At 48.0% G+C, this 18,282-nt stretch overlaps 1 protein-coding gene across 3 annotated transcripts in view; it reads right to left on the reverse strand.

Annotated features, from left to right (window-relative positions):
- Window positions 1–18,282, reverse strand: part of LOC128399662 (RNA binding protein fox-1 homolog 1-like) — a 45,364-nt gene that overhangs the window by 19,429 nt on the left and 7,653 nt on the right. Inside the window, exons 1-3 of one of the 3 annotated variants that reach the window (XM_053361319.1) lie at window positions 13,902–14,022; window positions 12,568–12,789; window positions 463–606 (exon numbers count right to left, since the gene is read on the reverse strand). In XM_053361319.1, coding sequence (XP_053217294.1) covers window positions 463–606; window positions 12,568–12,753 — 330 coding nt within the window. In that variant the 5' untranslated portion in view covers window positions 12,754–12,789; window positions 13,902–14,022. Of the gene's footprint in view, window positions 1–462; window positions 607–12,567; window positions 12,790–13,901; window positions 14,023–18,282 lie in introns of those variants that run through there. The other 2 variants (XM_053361318.1, XM_053361317.1) reach the window with 2 other exon arrangements.

Consider the following 18,282-nt stretch of genomic DNA (forward strand, 5'->3'; position numbering starts at 1 on the left):
GCAGAGATAAGAAAAGAAGAGCTGTTCTGTTGTCTGAAGAGGTCACTTCCTGGTTCGCATGGAGCAGCCATTTCCGACGGAACCCAGCGACAGGAGAGCGCAGCACCGGGTGTTGAAATTCTGTGCCCCTAACAATTTTGCACCTGGGGAAAACTGCCCCTGGGGAAACCTCCCCCATGCTATGCCACTGGATTCAGCCACCCCTGCAATATGAGCATGCCACCCCAGACCTTCAAATCCAACAAAGTGCTGGGGTTGGCACTACAGCATCAACATCCAGCAATGTTGGGCAGCAGCCCAGGGCCCATTGATGCTGAAGAGCCCTTACACACCCACTCCAGACCAAGCCCTGAACTTTCCCTACTCTAGAGGCCCGTAAGGAGGATGAATTAAAGATCACTGCATACAAAAAGCATCACACGACATGACTCAGGTTGGAGGGAAGCAGGAAAGAGGACTCACCCCAAACATCTGCCGCAGGTCTGGGTCACGGAAGCGGAAGGGGATGTTTGACACATGCAGGCGTTTGGGCTGGGCCTTGTTCTCGCTGTTTTCTGCTTCCTCTGCCTCGGGGGTCAGCTCAGGCGCAGGGGCTTCTTCCGGCTGCTGTGGGGAGGGGTGGGGCAAGGAGGAAAAGAAGCAGGATCACAAACACCACTGAGGCAACCCTCCCCTTGCAACACCTGCACAGAGGGCATGGAGCATAACACTCCCAAGCCGTGCCATGGGCAGAACAAGGTGGTCAGAGCTGGGCAAGTTCCAACAATGGGCATTCTCCAGTTCATGTGCAAGTGGTCTTGAGGATGTGCAGAGACTCGCAGCGTGGCAACATCAGTCTATGGAGTCTAACTGTTGCCAAGATGGGGTGGGAGGAAATTGGGTACCATGGGGTGAGAGGATATTCAGCAGCATCTTCGTAGCACATTTACTCTGTTGCTCTGATCTTTGTACAGGAGAAAGCAAGCAGGTGTGGCCTGTGTATATGTGTGTAGTGAAAGTGGTGTCCAGATGCCATCAATCAGCATCATCCCAACGTTGAGCATCTGAAGCTGCCTCACGTTGAGTCAGACTATCGCTCTGTCTAGCCTTAGTACTATCCATTCTTCTGACCAGCCAGAACATAAGGAGGACCATTTCTGGATCAGACCAAAGGCCCATCTAGTCCAGCATTCTGCTCTCACAGTGGCCAAGGAGATGTGTAATGGGTTCAGAGTCCTATCATCCTTGACCACTGGCCATGGTGGTTGAAGCTGATGGGAGTTGTAGTTCAAAGCATCAGGAGGGCACCAGCTTGGGAAAGGTTGCTTTAGACAAAGCAAGGGCCAATCTGCTTGTAGAGAGAAATCGTGAGAGACTATGAAATCCCCAAATTGACTTATTTACTGCTTCCTTCCCCGTTCCTCTTTTCCTTTCATACTGTTTGTCTATTACCTTGTATACCATTATTTCAAAACAGGAACCAACTTGAGTGCTTTAGCAGAAAGGCAGTATAGTAGATGAATACATAACCATAATAATGGTGCAGTCTTCCTGGGACAGCACCATTTCAGGTTTCAAGTGGAAGCTCCTTAGATGTATGGGTGTTCTCTCAGATAGTTTAAAAACAAGAACTGGACTCACTCCCCTTGGGGGGGGGAGCAGATCAAAGAGAAGCCTTTCTTTGGCCTGCTTTTCTGCCTGGCATGCCAGCACCGCATATGCAGTTAAATTTTCTTAAATGGAGGGGGAAAGTCAGTCATGAACTCCTTTGCCCTTGAAACCTAAAGTGTTGCTGTCCAGTGAGAGCTGGTATATTTATCTGCAGAAGGATTCATGTGAAACTGGGAGGCCAACTCAATGTGACACCTGTCACACATTTTGCAATTGTGTGAATAGCAAGTGAGAAAGGGCAGAATTCATTTCTGAAGCTCCCCTGCCAGAATTCTGCTCAGGACTGGGCTCCCCCATCTGCTATATTTACTCTTAAACAATTCACACAATTGCTAATACCACAAATTCATTTGGTCATTTTTGTTTATCTTGTCTGTTGGCATGAAAGTTCAGGAGAGGGCCAGATCCCCTCCTTGTTTCCTACCCAATCCCACCCCCCAAAATCAGATCCACTCTCTTTGCAAGGAAGATGGGGCCAATCTTCTTCTTCCCAAACTTTTCCTGGTCAACCAGAAGGGGAAAAACAGATGTCCCAATGCATCAGCAAAACATTCTGGCTTGGGTTAATTGAGAAGATGGACACAAACCAACACACAGAAGGACATTAGTGGAGAGAAGAAGCAGGGCCAGGTGAGAGAGGGCACGATTCACAGAAACCTTGTGGAGAAGATTGGGGGACCCCAAACCGGACACCACGACCACCCCTCTTCTCCATGCAGATGGTCCCCCTCGACTCACGATGCAATCACCACGATGCAACATTCCAAGGCTACGGCCGAGGTGTGGGCAGCCTCTCTTGCAATGTCTTTTAAGTGCCAAAGGGGGGGGGGAGAGAGAAGAGCCTGAGAGAAGCAATTAATCCGGCAGGGGGACAGAGTTGAACTTGTCTTTGAAATTCCTGCTGCAGCCTGGCAAAGAGGGGGAAGGCCCTGCTTGGGGCATGTGCTACCACCCAGCGCCTCCTTGCGATGACAAGGAAGGCAGGAATGTCCAAACAGGCTTGGTGGAGCACGAAGTCTCACTGTTGACCTGCTAATCGCCAAAGAAGCCTGGGCTCTGTGGCTTTGTTCTCAGAAACGGCAGATAAGGCCGTAAACTGTGTCTGGACCCTGCCATGTCAATGGCGCATGATGTGAAGCTCCCGCATGCACTCTTGCACATTAAGAGCAATGAATTCATGCTCAAAGAAAACTAGCCTATCCAGCGGGGAAGGAAGGCTAGGATCCTTCTTCGCAACATCGAACTTACCATGTGTGGCAATTTGTTGGGTTTTCATAAGCATTCCATCATGTGAGCTCTTAGCTGCCATCTACAATGGTACAGTCCAGACACAGGAAAGGGGTACAGGTGACACCCCCAATGCATTGGAAGAACATGTGGGGCACACAACTTATGGACTCCATCCAGCCATTACCTATACCTTTGGTATACCAATAGAGCCCCTTTAAAAATTAAAAAAAATGAAAAGTAGCCCTGGGAGGCTGTGCGTTTTGAGTGGAAAAATAGTGCTGAGGAGAGGCTACTTTCCCCTCCCCTCCATTTCTCTCTGCTAAGGAAATGCTTCTCACAAGCTGCCTTTCCAGCTTGGTGGTGCTCAGGAAAGTTTCATCCAAGCACGGTCCCTGGGAATCAATGGTGGTGAGGGAACTGGGCTCAGATAAAGATTCCTCTGAGCCCATTCTCCTGGGCACACACTTCTGTGGCTGAACCCTCCCTTTGTTTTCAAAGCAACTGGTCTCTGAGACAAGATGCTAGAGGAGAGCAATCTTCAGATGCAACGGGGAAGAAGCATGCATGTACAACGTTGCCCAGGGACAATTTCTGCTAATGTGCGTGTCTCGCTTTGACCCACTGCTTCCCCCGCCCCCCAGTGAAAGTCAGGAGTCTCTGCTGGTAATGGTCCACGCCCTCAGCCTGTCCACATGCAGACATTCTATTTTAGGGGCAAGAAGCCTAAAACCAAGTGGTGCATCTAGCTCAGTGATGTCTACCCGAATCGGCAGCAGCTCTCCAAGGTTTCAGGCAAGAGTCTCTCTCTATGCTGCTTGGAGATGTTGGGAACCGAACCTGAGACCACCTGCACGCGAGGCAGATGCTCTACCGCTGAGCTGCAACAGCCCTTCCAAAATAAACAGTGATATCTGTGGGACTTGTGGAGAGCTCTACAATGCGCCCGCTCTGTGTGGGCATGCTGACAGGCTGTGGCGGGAGTGTGCCGGCCTCTGAGCATGCCACATCTGCAGCAAGGAGCACCCTCATGTTGCTAGTAAAAAAACAAGACACGCGATTCCAGTCACTCACAAATGCAAACAATCCACCAGGCAGTAGCCAGTCCTCCATCTTCCACCGCTTCTTCCCCACCCACAACCCTCTGCCATACCACCCCCCCACCCTGGCAATACACTCCACAATTTCCCCCCCCCCAAAAAAAAGCTGGATGCATCCATCAAATGCTACGCAGACTCTTTGCTCATAAAGACAAGTTCAACAGGGATTAAAACCTCCCCGATTTTGGCTGGAAGGGTCAAATGCACAGGAGTGGTAGGGGCGGGGAGGTGTCAGGCTGAGAAGACAGGCAGGTGCAGTTGCACAGTGAGTAAGAGGTTAACTATTCATATGTATTAATGAGAGTAGAACAAGAGAAACGTGATGGATGTCCAAGATGCCTGGGACAAAAACCTGAGCTTGATGGGAGAGGTCCACGAACCGTCGCTCTTAACACCCCCAGGAAAAGGCCCTAGTCCGGGAAAGACACAGTCATTGAGTGGGGGGTAGGAATTGCTACAGACCAGGAATCCTTTGGCAGTTGGCACTTAGCAAAGGCTTTCCAGCAGAGGGAGAGAGAGAAGGGAGGGGAGGGGGGGAGAGAAGAGAGACACATACAGACATTAAAGCAGGGCTGGGGAATCTCATGCCCATAATAATAATAATATAATAATAATTTATTATTTATACCCCGCCCATCTGGCTGGGCCTCCCCAGCCACTCTGGGCGGCTTCCATAAAAACCAAAAATACAGTAAAATATCACACGTTAAAAACTTCCCTGAACAGGGCTGCCTTAAGATGTCTTCTGAATGTCAGGTAGTTGTTTATCGCTTTGACATCTGCTGGAAGGGCGTTCCACAGGGCGGGTGCCACTACCAAGAAGGCCCTTTGCCTGGTTCCCTGTAGCTTTGCTTCTCGCAATGAGGGAACCGCCAGAAGGCCCTCAGCGCTGGACCTCAGCGTCCGGGCAGAATGATGGGGGTGGAGATGCTCCTTCAGGTATACTGGACCGAGGCCGTTTAGGGCTTTAAAGGTCAGCACCAACACTTTGAATTGTGCTCGGAAACGTACTGGGAGCCAATGTAGGTCTTTCAAGACCGGTGTTATATGGTCTCGGTGGGCGCTCCCAGTCACCAGTCTAGCTGCCGCATTCTGGATTAGTTGTAGTTTCCGAGTCACCTTCAAAGGTAGCCCCACGTAGAGTGCATTGCAGTAGTCCAAGCGGGAGATAACCAGAGCATGCACCACTCTGGCGAGACAGTCCGCAGGCAGATAGGGTCTCAGCCTGCACACCAGATGGAGCTGGTAAACAGCTGCCCTGGACACAGATTTGACCTGTGCCTCCATGGACAGCTGTGAGTCCAAAATGACTCCCAGGCTGCGCACCTGGTCCTTCAGGGGCACAGTTACCCCATTCAGGACCAGGGAATCCTCCACACCTGCCCGCCTCCTGTCCCCCAAAAACAGTACTTCTGTCTTGTCAGGATTCAACCTCAATCTGTTAGCCGCCATCCATCCTCCAACCGCCTCCAGACACTCACACAGGACCTTCACCGCCCTCACTGGTTCTGATTTAAAAGAGAGGTAGAGCTGGGTATCATCCGCATACTGATGAACACCCAGCCCAAACCTCCTGATGATCTCTCCCAGCGGCTGCATGTAAAGGGTAGTGGTGGCAGCCTCTGTTTGACCCATGGGGATCTCCCCAGGCCGCACCCCTCCCAAACAACACTTCCCCTCCCCAGACCACATGGTTCACCTGCCCTGCTCCACATTCTCATACTTTTTTTGGCTTTCCTGGAACTGCGAGGCTGCCTCTTGCTTGGCAGGGTGAGGGCTGCATAGATGTGTGTACAGACACCGCTTAGACCTTTGCATCGACCAAAGGTTCCCAAACTTATTTGGCCTACCACCCTCTTTTCAGGGGAGAGGGGAAACCCACTACTTAACACCCCCTCTTAAAATCCAACTTTTTAAGTGAGCAAACAGAAAGACACAGTGACAAATTTGTGTTCTTTTATGTATCTACAGTATATTTCTACCTACGTCCTACAACATAGTAAAGAAAATGTTTTGTAAGTAAGACACCTTGGGGCTTGAAATCGAAAACCCCTTGACTCCAGCACAACCATCGGATCCAGGGGAGATGCTGTCACTGTCCCGCTATGGCGCCCGACCTGGCGGTAAGCGTCATTACGCAACAAATGAAACATGTACAAATATTTTTTCAAAATTTTCTTCTCTTCTTTATGCTTCCACCACCCCTATATTTTTATTCAATGCTCCCCAATTGCACCTGATGCTACTAATGCCCCCAGATGCTTCCAGTGCCACCCAGGGGGCATAATAAATAATAATAATAATAATAATAATAATAATAATAATAATAATAACCAATACACCGCCTATCTCGCTGGGTTTCCCCAGCCACTCTGGGCAGCTCCCAACAGAATATTAAAAGCAGGATAAAACATCAAACATTAAAAACTTCCCTAAACAAGGCTGCCTTCAGATGTCTTCTAAATGTCAGATAGTTGTTTATTTCCTTGACATCTGATGGGAGGGCACTCCACAGGGTGGGTGCCACTACTGAGAAGGCCCTCTGTATGGTTCCCTGTAGCTTCACTTCTTCCAGGGAGGGAACCGGCAGAAGGCCCTCGGAGCTGGACCTCAGTGTCCGAGCAGAACAATGGGGGTGGAGACACTACTTCAGGTATACTGGGCCGAGACCATTTAGGGCTTTCAAGGTCAGCACCAACACTTTGAATTGTGCTCGGAAACATATTGGGAGCCAATGAAGGTCTTTCAGGTGTAATATGATCTCGGCGGCCGCTCCCACTCACCAGTCTAGCTGCCGCATTATTACCCACTTTGGGAAATACGGGCATAGATGGAATGAATCGCACTGCGCCAAAGGTACGACCCACAGCCTTGGCTCCACCCACTTTTGTCTCTGGCCCCACCCACCTCCCTCTTGTGCCTCCCACTCCGGAAGGATCTCCACTAGGGAATGAGCTAAAAAAAAGCACTCCCCACTCCTCCAATTTAGCCTTTGTGTTGCCCACCTTGGCAGTAGAAGAGTGGAAGCACCTGCAATTTAAGTAAGGTGAGCTACAAAAGAATATACATGGGGTGGTAACAACCCATAGCAGGACACAGTAAGCAATGTGAAATTGAACATTATAATTTAACATCAGATAATGAAATATGTTCTAAGGCAGGCATCCCCAACCTTCGGCCTTCCAGATGTTTTGGACTACAATTCCCATCATCCCTGAGCACTGGTCCTGTTAGCTAGGGATCATGGGAGTTGTAGGCCAAAACATCTGGAGGGCCGCAGGCTGGGGGTGCCTGTTCTAAGGGCTCTTTCGAAAGGCAGGTATTGTCAGGCTGAAGACCAAAGCAGTCATTAATTCTTACTATTATCAGTGCTTTTTTCCAAAAAAAAATGTTTAGGGGCACTCTCATTTTCCCACTCATATTGAAATACTGCCCCTCAATGAGGCCGAACTTAGATTCACAAAATGTTTAGGGGTATGCAATACCCCTGTGTACCCCCAGAAAAAAAAGCACTGATCATCATCATTATTATTATTATTATTACCGGCTTCTATGTTGTGCTCTGATTTGATGTGCAGGCGTTAGGAGGTGACAAAGAACATGCAGGCTTCACCTACTGGCTGCTGCATGCCCAGCTGGCATTAAAGGCAGAGGAACGGGGCTATAGGGGGGACCCTATAGCTGTGGCCGAGGAGGGAAGCTGGAGGCAGATAGCCAAGCAGGATTAGAGCTTGTGGGATAATTTGTAATCTAGGTTGCACGAGAGAACCAAAGATCAGGGTTTGCCTGGGCGTGGAACAGCCAGACACTGGATTGACAAGTAGGGCTGCCAATTTATCGACCCCAGCAGCTGCGTCCTAAACAACAATTTGGTTTGCAGGAATCAGCAGGTGATGGCGGGTTTTTTGGCCCTGGAAAAACTTCACCTGTTGACTTCTGCAGCTTCTGCAGTTGTTTAGAGGCCAGTTTTTAAAAAAAGAAATTCTGGACAGATGGCAACTTTATTGGGGGTGGAGGCAGGGGGCGACGCCACAGGACTCTGTGAGGGAGGGCATTTGTTAGTCCAGCCCTAGTATAAGGCTTACCTCATGTGGTAGATTTTGGGGTGCCATTGGAAAGCAGCCAACTGTCAGTTTGGAAGCTAAACTTTAGACCAGGGGTGTCAAACTCAAATTCATCGGGGGCCGCATCAGCAGTTTGGTCACCCTCAAAGGGCCGGTTGTATCTGTAGGACTATGCAAAGGACGTGTAAAGTGGAGGTTTCCTGTGTAGAACGGCCGGCGCCGCTAGAGGGCAGACGTTCTCTGGCTTGTAGGCTGCCGCGCATGCGCTGAAGAGGCAGCTTTCTTGTGTCAAAAAAAAAAAGCGAGAATAAAAGGTGAAGGCTGGCGGCCGGCGGCGGCTACACGGGCCACATGACGAGGTCTGGCGGGCTGGATTCGGCCCCCGGGCCTTGTGTTTGACACCCGTGCTTTAGACGATTGGTGGTGGTGGTCAATAAGAGCTACTACTACTACTGCCGGCACCAGGGAACGGAAAGGGAATCCATCAGGATTTATTTATTTTTTTTGCCTCGGGCACCAAATTGTCTTGAGCCCTCTCTGTTTACAGTCTCTCGGAGGGCACAGTGTCCTTGAGATGAGGCTATCAGCAACACACCACTTGTCTCCCATGTAGAGATAAACAGCTGCCAGCAAAGATGGTGAAACTTGAGGGCAGGGTGGGGGGGGAAGGGGAGAGAGAAAACAGGGAATCTGATAGGGGGTGCGGCGCAGCTGTCCTGGCCGGCGAATAAACGTGTTACCCAATATGGGCAGAGAGGCCATCTCTTCGAGGGTCACTGGCTCAGGCAAGAGGAGGGAGGAAGCCGTGGGGGAAAGAGGGGCAGATCCACCTAATGCATATGATGGGAGAAGTGGGCCTCACCCTGCTTCCTTTGGAGCAAGAGTCAGGAGTTGTTCTAATCTGAAACCTTTCACAACAATGTCCTGCCCGTGTGACTCGATTTCTGCATGAGCAGTAAGGCTGGGTCTACACATGCAGCGGAAGAAGGTGGCATAATCCTGAGGTGCCAAAGTGGACCATACTAATTCAGATTGAGGGGTGTGGGTGTCATTTTGGAGTGCTCTCTTTTATCAAAAAGGAAGCCATGCAAATATGAAACCTGGCACATCAAAGAGAAAAGAGTGGTTCTAACCCGGCAACTTTTAACAGTGCTAATATCCTACTTGCAGGAAGGCATTCTGTTTTTTAAAGGTAGGTTTTCCTCTCCCCTCTGCCCACCTTCCCCATAAACTTATGTGGTGCAGTCCTTTCTATCGCCTCAGAATGACTGCCAGTCCATCATGCTGCTTTGTGTGGGCACCAAGCATGAGAGCTCACATAATATGAAACTGTTGTGCCATGTACCCCCTTCCCCGCCACTTCTGAACAGCGTCCAACTACCCTCAGGCCCTGTTGTGCTCCCAGTCATGGCTCCCCCACAAAGTATAATGGGAACTGTAGTTTGTTAACTCTCAGCTCCCTTGGCAAACTACAGTTCCCATTATTCTTGGTGGGGGGGCGTCATGACCATTAAAGTAGTATATGGTGTGGGTGCGATTTATAATAGACCTGTTCTTTTCTCTACAAACCTGGTTTTGGGGTTAGTCTGGAGAGAGCCAAACCACAAGTTCAGGTTCAGAGGCACGCTATGCCAAACATTGGCTTGGTTCTGTGTGGCACAGCAGCAGATCAAATGAGGAGGAGCAAAGCAGCCGTGATCTCCTCTCACACACCATACACAATATTCACCTCTCCGCAAAGCATATTCTATTCTCCACAAAGAATCCTGGGAACTGTAGTTCACTAATGGTTCTGCGAGTTGTAGCTCTGTGATGGGTAAGCTACTCTTCCCAGGAATCTTTGGGCAGGTGCTTTGAATGTATGGTGTGTACCCAGGTGGATAATACAGTGGTGCCTCGGGTTATATACGTTTCAGGTTTCATACGCTTCGGGTTACAGAATCTGCTAACCCAGAAATAGTACCTCGGGTTAAGAACTTTGCTTCAGGATGAGAACAGAAATCGTGCTCTGGCGGTGGGGCAGCAGCAGGAGGCCCCATTAGCTAAAGTGGTGTTTCAGATTAAGAACAGTTTCAGGTTAAGAATGGACCTCCGGAACGAATTAAGTACTTAACCCGAGGTACCACTGTACTCCTATTTCTCCTATCACAGTAAAAATTGCTACCATATTTGACCTCAGCTTGCTGTGAATATGGTGTTTCCTGTTTGGCTAAGCCATCTGAGTGATTTCAAGAGAAGCGAGAGAGAGTTTAGGCAAGACTAGTGAAACATCTTGGGGAGGTTCAACACGGTGCAATCGAAAACAGAACTTGGGAGTTTCTGACATGTCAGAAAGATCTTACTCCATGACACATCTCTCCATGAAGAAACTCCCCACATTCGGAATTTGATTACTTTCCTCCTAAATGTATGCAGAGGTAAGAAACCAACAAGGCATGGTGTGATTCTGCAACTGGGAGCAGAGAAAGAAAATGATGCCCTTGGTCTGCAGCACAGACTGGCATGAAAAGAAATGGAAGTCATCAGTAGGGAGTCCATGTCTCTAGCCCCTATGATCACCTCACAATTCCTACACACTTGCCTACGTAGCATGAGAGAGAAAGTGGGGCGGAGGGAAGCCTCCATTCTCTCAATTATTATGTAGATGAAGAGATGACTGTGTCAGCATCTCTGTGTGCAAGTGCTTTTTCCTTTTTTATTAAAGCCTCTGGTCCACCAAAAAAAGAAGAATATCCATTGGTCTCTCTTCCTCGCGCTAATCTTGTCCTTCCTCAGAAGTCTAACTTTGGGAAATTCCAGTGGGAGAGCTATGTTACATCACATGATGTCCCTAAAAGACATGTTGTTATTTCAGGAAGAAGCTCCTCTGTATCTGGAGGGGAAGAAAAGGCTCCCTGGCATTTAGGCCCAACATCAGGATATGGGCAGCAATTAGCTGAACTAATACCTGCCCAGGGCCACCCACCCACCCCAAATGGCTTGGAGCTGCCATTTTTAATTTCCCTCAATGTCCTGGAATGATGCTACATCAGGGGCATCATGGGAATGTAAAATGGCAGCCCCAAACCACCTGGTGGCGGCTGCCAATATCAGATAAGACCATCAGGGCCAAGCAACATAAGAGGGGGCTCAGCAGAAGACATTGTGCCTAGGGCCACCTCAAACCTCAGCCAACTTTTACTGGTACTGAGGTAAATTCCAGTCCTGCGCTCAGGCACAATGCAGCCATGAGGTAGGAGTAAAAATTGAGCACTTACAAGATGGCGAAGGGGATCACTGCAAGATAAAACCAGGGAAAGCAGATCTATAAGGAGCTACTAAAATGGGTTTGGAAAGGACCATAGGTAGAGTCTTGATAGGACACAAACTCGGCCCTCCAGATGTTTTGGGACTACAATTCCCATCATCCCTGACCACTGGTCCTGTTAGCTAGGGATGATGGGAGTTGTAGTCCCAAAACATCTGGAGGGCTGAGTTTGGGGGTGCCTGGTGTAGGTAAAGGAGGAAAGGGCAGTGGTTATTTTGGGGTGGGGGTGGGGGATAACTATTAGGTCCCATGAATCTGAATCTCTCTCTCTCTCTCTCTCTCTCTCTCTCTCTCTCTCTCTCTCTCTCTCTCTCTGTGTGTGTGTGTGTGTGTGCTGTCAACAAGCAGCAGTTGTCCAGTTGTTGACCAAAAGCACATTCTACATATGCTCAGAGGCACTTTTCCTTGTTTGTTCCAAGATTTGGGGGCTGCGGCCAAGGGAAGTCCAAACAGACGAGCACAGAAACAAAAACGCACAAAACCTCTTGTAGAAATCTGGTGCCTTTCCTGTGTTTAATTTTCTAAAATGAACAGCCTCGGTATCTGAGCCTGTCCCATAAGATTTATCCTTTGCTTTGGGAGTCCATTCTCCCCCCTCTAACTTTTCAGACGTAGGAGTCGGTAATGGTTTGCTTCATGGCGTGAGGGTGGAATAAGACGCCACTCTCTGCACATGGTTAGAGATGCTTCACAGGTGTCAGGGCTCAATGCTGAGAACCCAAAGGGCTAAAAGCAGCCCCCATGGTGAACCATGACCACGCAAAGTCCTGCAAGCCCAGTACACACCTGTCTTAAATCTACTCTCATTCTAAAATCCCAAGATCCCCCTCTCCTTTCAGAAAATCCACCTGCCAAACACCAAACCCCCAAGAGATGTCACTCTTTTCCCAGAGAACCCTGGAACTGAGGCTCCTGGAGAAAAAATCAGGCCTGCCCTACACAGCTTCTTTTGGGGTGCAAGATGTGGAGACAGGAAGGAAGAGATGGAAGTGAAATGCAACTCTTTCCTGCATTCAGGTTTTTTTCTATAACAAATAGGGGGGGGTCCAGATCCTTGAACCAGCTCCTGAACAATTTCGGAGGAACGCTGCAAATGGAATCAGGGCCATTACAATGCATGGCACCCAAAACACACCCCTCGAAATAAAAAATACCGTCCCCCCAAACCACCCACAATTTTGCCCATGTGTAGCCAGCCAGACCTTCAGCCATAGCTTACCGCAGGCGGTGGGGGCAGAGGCAGGGGCTCTGGCGCAGCCGTTCCCTGTTCGGGGAAGATACGAAGGCTATGATCCGGCGCTGTTGGGGATGGGTACTCTGAAGGGGTGCTGTGGAGATGGTATTGCGGAGGCAGCCGGGCCTGGGGTGGCGGCGGAGGGTACTGAGCTGGGAACGTCTGTGTCATGGCATCCGCTGGCGGTACCGCTGCATCTGGACTACCCTAAAGGCAGGAAGAGCAGAAAGACAACAAAGTTAGGAGCTGCGAGCAGCGAATAAGAGAGGAGCAATCGCAGCCATTTTCCAGAATCAAACAGGACTGGGGATGGAGCAGGCTCGGCCACTGATCTTCATCCCTGCAACTGCTAAACACCAATTCCTCTCTCGTAACACGTCCACCCACCTTCCTAATACGCTGCTCCCCTTTCCAGACTTTTTCAGTATCCTTTGTCCCAAAGACAACGTATCAGAATAGTATGTAGCTCTCCTCCTCAGGGACCTATAGACATTGTCTCAGTAACTCTTACAACACCCCTGCGAGGTAGGACACTATTATAAGCCAAAGTATGCAGGGAATGGAAAGAGAAAAAAGAAAAATGCCTAAGGTCGTCCAATGATATGGGTGGAGGCGAGAGCTGGATCAGGGAGGTCCCGATCATTCATTCCCAATACCCTAAAATCCAGCACTAATAAATCCACAATTCTTGTTCACAGGGAACCCAGGCCTCCAATTATCCTGACTAGTTGTCTTTCCAATACAGGAATAAAGACATACTTTAAACCCCCCCCCCAACCTGGTAAGCAGGGACGCGGGTGAAGCTGTGGGTTAAACCACAGAGCCTAGGGCTTGCCGATCAGAAGGTCGGCGATTCGAATCCCCACGACGGGGTGAGCTCCCGTTGCTCGGTCCCTGCTCCTGCCAACTTAGCAGTTCGAAAGCACGAAGTGCAAGTAGATAAATAGGTATCACTCTGGCAGGAAGGTAAACGGCGTTTCCGTGCGCTGCTCTGGTTCGCCAGAAGCGGCTTAGTCATGTTGGCCACATGACCCGGAAGCTGAACGCTGGCTCTCTCAGCCAATAAAGCGAGATGAGCGCCGCAACCCCAGAGTCGGTCACGACTGGACCTAATGGTCAGGGGTCCCTTTACCTTTAACCTGATAAGCAGCCCACTCCTTCCTCCCAGAGGACCCCGGAGTCTCATCTCGCAGCTGCTCTTGCCTGAACCAATTACACTCCTTTTTCCCCCCCTATATGGGAGCTCAGGCTCTCAAGCCAAACCCCACCCCAGTTTATCATAATGAGGACAACGAGGCAGCCTGCAAGATTTCACCCACCTACGCCAACGGGCCCCATCCCTTGGCACCTTCCAGAGTCTCTGCCGGGATAAGATGCTCAGGAAAAATGCGCACACCCTTTCTCTCCTCCTGGCCCAGGACTATAAAGGCATCCCTTGTGCTTTCCCCTCCGCCAATGGGGAGAAATCGCGACAGGCGCAGGCTCTCCCATTGGCCAGCCTCTTATCAGCACCTCCTCAGCCCTTATTTGGAGTTGCTGGACTGTCTCTCTTTGTCTTTCAGCTGTTTGGGGGCTTTTGAAAGAAAAAAAACCGGGCTGCAGATAAAGAAGAAAGACAGCTGCAAGATTTCGCTGGAATCTGCAGTTTGCAGGCAGGCTCAGCCCCTGTGGCCCACGCACCTGCCCCACCTGTCCCAATGGCAGGGGCAAGGATTAATCTGAGCCCAAGGGCTTAGTCCTAGAAGGGACCAGGTTGTTTATGCATCGGTAGTATGAAGATATTAGGAATCTGAGGGTGTGGACTGGCATCTCAGACTGAAGAAAGCAAGCAATGCTCCTGTTAACACAAAGGGCTTTAATTCAGGCTACATGTTTCAGCTTGCTTAATTAGGAGGATTAATCAACAAAAGCTTGAGTTGATTAACTGGCGGGGTTGAGAGTTGAGGTCGCATGCATTACATTCTAATCTTGTCCCACCCGTTCTCCAAAGGGCTTGTGTATCTTTCTCCCCGTCCCCATTATGATAGGGTGAGAGTGAGTGGGATTTCAGAGCTGTGGGGATTTGAACCCAGAACTTCCCTGTTCTGGTCCCAAACAGCAGCCACCACACACACATACACAATGGTGCTGTTTTGGTTCTCCTGCACCACTGTGTCAACAGGGATTCGAAAAGGAACTATAGAAGGTGGAATTTCCTTCAAGCGTTAGGTGATAGCTTTTGTATGTTATCTCACATTTCTTTCAACATCTCAAAAAGGCATTTATAGAATCACAGAACGGAAGATTTGGACGGGACCACTAGCATCACCTAGTTCAACCCCCTGCAATGCAGAAATCTTTTGTACTGAGATGCAAATGTATTTACATGTATTCAATTGGTTAAAAAGATGATTCATTGACAAAAATCCTCAGTGGGTGGCTCTCTTTTGACTATGGGTCCCTGATGCCCTCATACAGTCCCTGGAAGTCGTACAACTGTTGGCACAATTTGCAATAATGCACACAAAAATGTGCTGTAAATTTATTTTTTTCAAATATCAACATATCAGATAGAATAATCAATACAAACTAAGATGACATAAAAAGAGTAAAAATGACTTCCCTCCACCCATATGTGACTTTTCCTTTTAAATTTTACTTCTCTCATTGTGTTCTTGTGCTATCTTATACCACCGTTTCTGTTATGCCTATTACTCTGTCACTTCTCCTTGCGATATCTTAGACTTCATATCAATATTTTAATACCAAAACAATGTTTTTCCATGTATTCCTTTACGCAACTCCATTCTTTCTTTATTTTTTGATTTGATTTTCCTCTTATAATTGCGGTCAATTTTGCCATATTTATAAATTCACAAAATTTTCTCTGACAATCCCTTATTGTTGGGGCTTGTTCCCATTTCCCGTTTTTTGCGATCAAGATCCTGGCAGCTGCTGTTGTGTATAGGAATATATTTTTCATACTTTTGGAGATATCTTCCGTTACTAAACCCAGAAGGAAAGCTTCTGGTTTTTTCTTAAATGATATTTTAAATATGCTTTGAATGGTGGGATTTGTCTGCCAAAGTGAATTTCTACCTCTCCTGTGAAGAACGATGCTTGAGGAGGGCTGAAGCACAAAATCCTTGAATCAGATCAGACTTTATCTTCAAGAGCCTCAATTCCCACACATCTCCTTTGCTAGAGCTTGCAACAGATGGGATGGGAAGCTTTTATGTGAACATGCCACTGTCCTACCAAACAGTAGGGCCGGCCCAATGCATTTTGGCACGTAGGGCACCCACTTCCCTGCTAGGGAAAAAGGGGTGAGTGAAGATCTGCATCAGGAAGGGGGGCAGGGAATAAAGATCTACATCGGAATAAAGATCTACCTTGTGATCTGCTACCCCTGTGGATCCTGATGCCTGAGGCGGTCACCTTACCTTGCCTCATGCTTGGGCTGGCCCTATCAGACAGTGTAGAAGAAACCGAGACCTTTGCTGATCTGCCCAGCCACGGCCATAACTGGATCCTAGCCACAATTACCCATGCTTTTGCTACTCCCCATTTAGTTTCTTGCAATGCGCTGTTCGAAAAAGGTGTGGAAACGTCAGGTGGTTCAAAATAGGGCTGCAAGAGGGTTTGCTTGGACTGGCCAATTCCTGTTGGAAGTGCATCAGCAGGGATCACTCAGCTTCTTACATAAGTGCTAATTCTGTTAGTGTTAAAGACAGCTAACCAAGAGGGGTGGAAGTATTGCTTAGCAACCAGGCAGAGTGACATGAACTTTACTGGGCTCAGGAACGCAATACCTCAAGGATCACCTCTTTCCATATGAACCTACCCGGACCCTGAGATCATCTTCTGAGGCCCTTCTTCATGTGCCTCCTCGAGAGGTCCGGAGGGTGGCAACACGAGAACGGGGCCTTCTCTGCAGTGGCTCCCCGTCTGTGGACTGCTCTCCCCAGGGAGGTTTGCCTGGTGCCTTCATTATACACCTTTAGGTGCCAGGCAAAAATGTTCCTTTTTAACCAGGCTTTTGGTTGATTTGATTGACATTGAATGCCCTTTTAAAATGTGGTTTTTTTGGGGGGGGGGTTATTGGGTTGTTATTTTTATTTTGATTATATATTTTGTGGTTTTATATTTTGATTTTGTTCTGTGAACCGCTCTGAGACCTCCTGGTATATAGGGTGGTATATACCGTATTTTTCAGTGTATAAGACACCCCTGTGTATAAGACACCCCTTATTTGTGGGGACTCAAAATTAAGAAAATGCACTATGCACTATCCGTGTATAAGACGACCCCTTATTTTAAACTTCAAAAATTTAGGAAAAAATATAGTCTTATACACGGAAAAATACAGTAAATTCAATTAATAATAATAACAATAATAAGAATAAGAATACCACCACCGAGGTAGCACATACTCTGACTGCCTATGTAGTTCCAGGAGGGTTTCCTTCTGTATGTTTAGTTGAATGTCTTCATGCTATGTACAAGGCCTGAACTAAGAAAGACAAAATCTCTCTTTCTCTTTGAAACATACACTGGTTTTTCCCCCCTCCCAGCTTTTCAGTTCCTCTGAACTTTGCTTGCTGGACTCCATCTGTGTTATTTAAGTGACTTTGCTCACATCTACATCACGTGATGACACCAACATTTTATCAGCTTCCATGGCTCCGGGCCCAATTCAAAGTGATGATCTTAGCTTTTAAAGCCTTTATTGATTTGGAGCCAGGATGTCTGAAAGATTGCTTTGGCTCACTTATACCTACCCTTAACTTGAGATATTTAAAAAGGCTCTCGCCTTCTTTATGGTCATTCTAGATGCCATGTGGGAGGGGTTGAGGTGCATACCGAGTGATTTAAGTTTGCACAATTGAAGTGGATTAAAGTGCTCTGTTGCTCTTGCACAGCAAATCCACTTTTTAAGACGTTCAGAAAGAGATGGGGAAATGCATTGAAAAGTGTGGAATGAATGAATAGCTTAAGAAGAAGACGTATAAACAACCGCACAAGCAAATCAGGATGAATGGAGGATGAAAGCTCACTGTCACATAATCGCCTCATAAACAAATCAGAATGGCTGCTTATTGCCAGGTGACGACTATTTTTATTCTCGCAAGCCTTAAAAACAAACTGTGATTTTCATGCACTGTGCCTCGGTTTATGTGCCGTGTAAATTTATTTATTTATTAGTCATCTGGCTTTATTCTCTCTGCTGAAAATGTTTAGGCTGCAAGTTATCCTTTTATGATTTTGCTATTTTATTCCATTGCATTTTGATAGCATTTTATCATTGTATGTTAGTGAGCTATCTGTAGAACAGGGTTACTAGCCAGCCTTACATAAATATAGCAAATAAATAAAGAGTTGTCACTGGAGTGGGAAATCTGGGTCTTTGCTGCGGCACTGCAGACAACATTTGGGGACTCAATAACTGAACACCCCTCCATATTACACGTACACCAAACTCGTAACATGGAAAATTCCCACAAGCATCTGCTTGACTTGATGAGCCATTGGCCTGATCCAAAATACTCTTTTTATGTTCTTAGATCAGACCCTCCAAGTGTCGCTATTTTCCAGGGACATCCCTGATTTAGAAAAGCCATCCTAGTTTCTGATTTGATCCCAGAATGTCCCAATTTTCCTTAGGATGTCCCTATTTTCTTTGGGAAAATGTTGGAGGGTATGGAGTCATCCAAGCCCCCT

The sequence above is a fragment of the Podarcis raffonei genome, chromosome 13 (genome assembly GCF_027172205.1).
Source record: "Podarcis raffonei isolate rPodRaf1 chromosome 13, rPodRaf1.pri, whole genome shotgun sequence".
NCBI lineage: Eukaryota > Metazoa > Chordata > Lepidosauria > Squamata > Lacertidae > Podarcis > Podarcis raffonei.